The 3,909-nt window shown below is 37.7% G+C and overlaps 1 protein-coding gene across 1 annotated transcript; it reads left to right on the top strand.

Moving 5' to 3' along the window:
- Positions 1-2,687: 2,687 nt before the first annotated feature.
- Positions 2,688-3,291, top strand: LOC137940931 (AUGMIN subunit 8-like). Its single transcript, XM_068786045.1, has 2 exons — positions 2,688-3,131; positions 3,208-3,291. The coding sequence occupies exons 1-2, from the start codon at positions 2,688-2,690 to the stop codon at positions 3,289-3,291; spliced, it is 528 nt and encodes a 175-aa protein (XP_068642146.1).
- Positions 3,292-3,909: the final 618 nt, after the last annotated feature.

The following is a 3,909-nucleotide window of genomic DNA, read 5'->3' on the forward strand; positions in this document are numbered from 1 at the left end:
TTCAAGAATGGTATTGAACAACATAAACCATGGTTATAGTAGAGAACCAACTAGGCTTGATCCAGAAATAATTTTTTAAAGATCAAATACAAAATCAAGGTATAAAAATTGGTCATTAATCAAAACTGGCATGAATGAGAGGAAATCGAAATCCAAAAACCTCATGGTGATTCATATGAAATAGCAACACTTAATCTTCAATTAAATAGGAAGAAAATATTTATTCTCAAACCTTCTTCACAAGATTAATAGTTAATAATCATCTAAAAAAAAAAGGATACTTATCTTGAATGAGCACGAGTTGCACAACCTTGCTCAACCGAAAACTCCAACTTGATATGTTGATGAAAATCATTTAATTAACGCTTTAACCGAGGGAATTGGGATCCTAAAATTTTTGCTCCAACACTATATTTATTTTAGGATTCCATGATGATTAATAAAGAACAAAACACTCTAGGAGTAGAAGAAACTGAAGAAGAAGAAGAAAAAGTGGGAAGAGAGAAGAGAGAGAAAGAGAGAGGGATGATTGTTGCGATGGAAGAGTGAGAACGTGGGAAAGAGGATTAGGGTCATAAAAGCATACCCTAATCCTCCCCCTTAACGTTTATTTATAAGAGTAAAAACACAACAATTACATTAAAACTATTTACACAAAGAAGGGTGCAAAAAGGACAAGAGAGGACAAACTTGTACATCAATGCCACTATAAATAAATTACATCTTCTAACAACCATTATGCTTCAAAAAGGAAAAGGTGTCGCTTTTATCGAACAACACCATGAGAAACATAGTCAAATGCACTCAATGCAAAAAGATTGTTGAAAAAGAACTCTTATATCTTAAATCTAATAGTAGTGCCACCTCTCACCACATGGCAATGACAATCCCATAACACTCCAATCAGCCAACCATAAAAAAATGAAAATGACCTTCATAAGAAAAAAAGAAAAAAAACATAGATGAGATATATAACTGGAGTCCAGTTAGCTTAACTACCTGGAAACTAGCCACAACTTTCACTAAGAACGCCTACATAAGGTAAAATTTTAAAATAACTGATTATTACATATAGAATACCAAAAAATAAAAGATGATTAACAACAGTAATAGTTAAATTTCACAAATAATGAAAATATTTACCTTTGATTGCTACTTTCTTGAGTGTTTGTTTGGCCAACAACTGGTGGATTTTGACATTTTCTAGCATTATGCCTTGGTTGTTTACATCTACCATAGAAGTAGGTACTACTTTCTACTCTATCCATTTTTTGTATATATATGAATAGAACGTGGTCGACTAGGTTAACTCCTTGCAATAGGTGGAACAACTCGTACACACGTATCATATTAGTGGAGTCTATCACTAGGATGAGTGAAACCAATTGCATATATTTGTCTATATGCCTCTCTTGTATACCAAGGACCACACAATTTAATGAAATTATAATTGATTTTTCCACATACTACAATGGCTTGGACACAAGGAATTTTTTTTCATTTGAAAGTGGTGCATGTACATGTATAATTTTTCAAATTAAGCTGATAAGAGTTTCCTTGAGCCACATAGACATCATACACACCATTATGATACTAAGATACCCGAAATTATCTTGTTTGATTCACATTATTTCTTAGAGAAGCATCAACAAAAGGAGTACAAAATGATGTCATTTTTCCCGTATTTTGATATTTTTTTTCCAAAAACTTTATTCAAGCTATAAAAGGTTGATGCCACCAATGCTTAAATGAGAAGACTTCTAACACCTTTCAAAACTATTAAAGCTCTTAGACATATTAGTGGTCATTTGTTATGGACTCCATAACATCTAGAGTAGCAGGTAGACGTAGAGGGTGACTTATGTAATTTTCTTATTTTCTCTGTGCATGGCCATCCATTCTTCCATGGATATTTCTCTTTTCATCGCCATCCATTCTTCTGGGGATATAGAATGGTTCATTGTGCTGCCGCTCTGGTACCAGTTGATATACCTGAATCTAACACAGGGAGGAAGACGATGAATAGGAAGGATCGTTGTGAGGTTTTGAGCTTTTGAAGGAGCTCTGCCTTAGGCCTCGATTTAGGAGAGAACCTGATCCAATTAATCTACTAAAAATGTTTCCTCTTACATTCAAATGACGCCCTTATAAGGATCAGAAACGTCCCTTACACAACCAACGTAAAGCCATAGTTCTAAATGGAAATTACATCAATGCCACTAAGAGAAAATAAGAAAATTACATAAGTCACCCTCTACGTCTACCTGCTACTTTGGATACTATGGAGTCCATAATTGGATGATGCTCGTCCACTGTTTCTCAAAATTCTTCCACCAGTGCCTATTGCAAAAAAAGAAAGACCAGCAAGTGATCATGCATTGAAGTCTTATGCAAATGTGGTTCATAAACAAGTTGAAAGGCCAGCTAGGAAGGCTACCCCTAAGAGGAAGAGTACACCACTGAGAGGGAAGAATGCCTCCAATCAATCAGAGAATTCAAAACCTATTGAGATTTCACAAAAGCTAGTAGATCAACATAGGTGGCCAAGCAAATTGAATGGTAAAGTTGGTGCGGGTGCCTTAACCCGGGGCATGGATATCTTTGATAGAGCTTCCAGGAGTGCTTTGTCATTTTCAATGTGATTTGTTAATGAACGTGCAAAAACAACATTGACTATCCAAAGACTAATGGCAGGGGATTTTCTCTATAATGTGTGGAATGCTACTTCAGAACTACGAGATTATGTCACCATGAAGAGGATCACCCTCCAGCAACTCAGGCGGGATATGAGGTTGGATTCACTACTTATAGAACAAATAACCTACCTTGTTGATTGGGCTGTAATGGATAGAAAGCACTCAATGTCTTTGGTTGGGGCTACTGACGCATGGGAACCATGCACTCTCCACCTTCCTGTCACTGATGGGGCGAGGGCAGATGTACAGATGGTGAAGGATTCAATTAGTTCAGTTGTTGATGTTATGCAAGCCATGGGTTCCTCAATGTATCATTTATTGTCAAGGGTAAAGGAGATGAATTCTCTGGTGTCGAACCTTGCTACCGTAGCAGCACTGGAGAGAGTCATGCTCGACCAATGTGGAGACCTATTAGCTTCAGCAACAACAATGCAGGTAGAGGAAAGTAGCCTAAGAACTCACCTTATACAACTCAAAACAAGTTATGCCTCATGGGATCTATCTATCTCAGGCACTGAATGCTTGTTTACTGGCCAGGGAAATCAAGAATGTACACGAGAATTATTTTGTTTCTCTTGATCTGACTGGAATGTAAGTGGGCGAACCAAAAAAAAAAAAAAAAACTTTCGTTTCTCTAGGTGAATACTCTAGTTTTTTAGCCCAAAAGGCTGACACAGATACCACGGTTGCCACTTGTGCAAGGGTGGCGATGTCCGCACGGGCCCGCACACCTACCTTCGATCTTGAGGGCAAGCTCGCTCTACAGGAGGGGAGTGATGTTATGGACTCCATAACATCCAGAGTAGCAGGTAAACGTAGAGGGTGACTTATATAATTTTCTTATTTTTTCTTAGTGGCATGGATGTAATTTCCCTTTAGAACTATGGCTTTACGTTGACTGTGTAAGGGACGTTCCTGATCTTTATAAGGGCGTCATTTGAATGTAAGAGGAAGCATTCTCAGTAGATTAATTGGATCAGGTTCTCTCCTAAATCGAGGCCTAAGGCAGAGCTCCTTCAAAAGCTCAAAACCTCACAACGATCCTTCCTATTCATCGTCTTCCTCCCTGTGTTAGATCCAGGCATATCATCATCACACCAAAATGAACATTGCCATCATGTACTGGTGACCAGAACTGAGGACTCAATTCCGCCTATGTCAGTAATTCCTTCGCCCGATCACTTTGTTGTCCAATCAACTCTATGACATGATA

Source organism: Aristolochia californica, unplaced genomic scaffold (assembly GCF_029961685.1).
Source record: "Aristolochia californica isolate CCGP_79_NKW_82.1479 unplaced genomic scaffold, dmAriCali1.0.hap1 SCAF_9, whole genome shotgun sequence".
In the NCBI taxonomy this organism is placed as follows: Eukaryota; Viridiplantae; Streptophyta; class Magnoliopsida; order Piperales; family Aristolochiaceae; genus Aristolochia; species Aristolochia californica.

Bases quoted from the DNA above. Each gene is read 5' to 3' on its own strand.
- LOC137940931 (XM_068786045.1), top strand. From the start codon at position 2,688: ATGGCAGGGGATTTTCTCTATAATGTGTGGAATGCTACTTCAGAACTA. The intron at 3,132-3,207 runs GTAGAGGAAAGT...TATCTATCTCAG, and splicing joins CTTCAGCAACAACAATGCAG to GCACTGAATGCTTGTTTACT.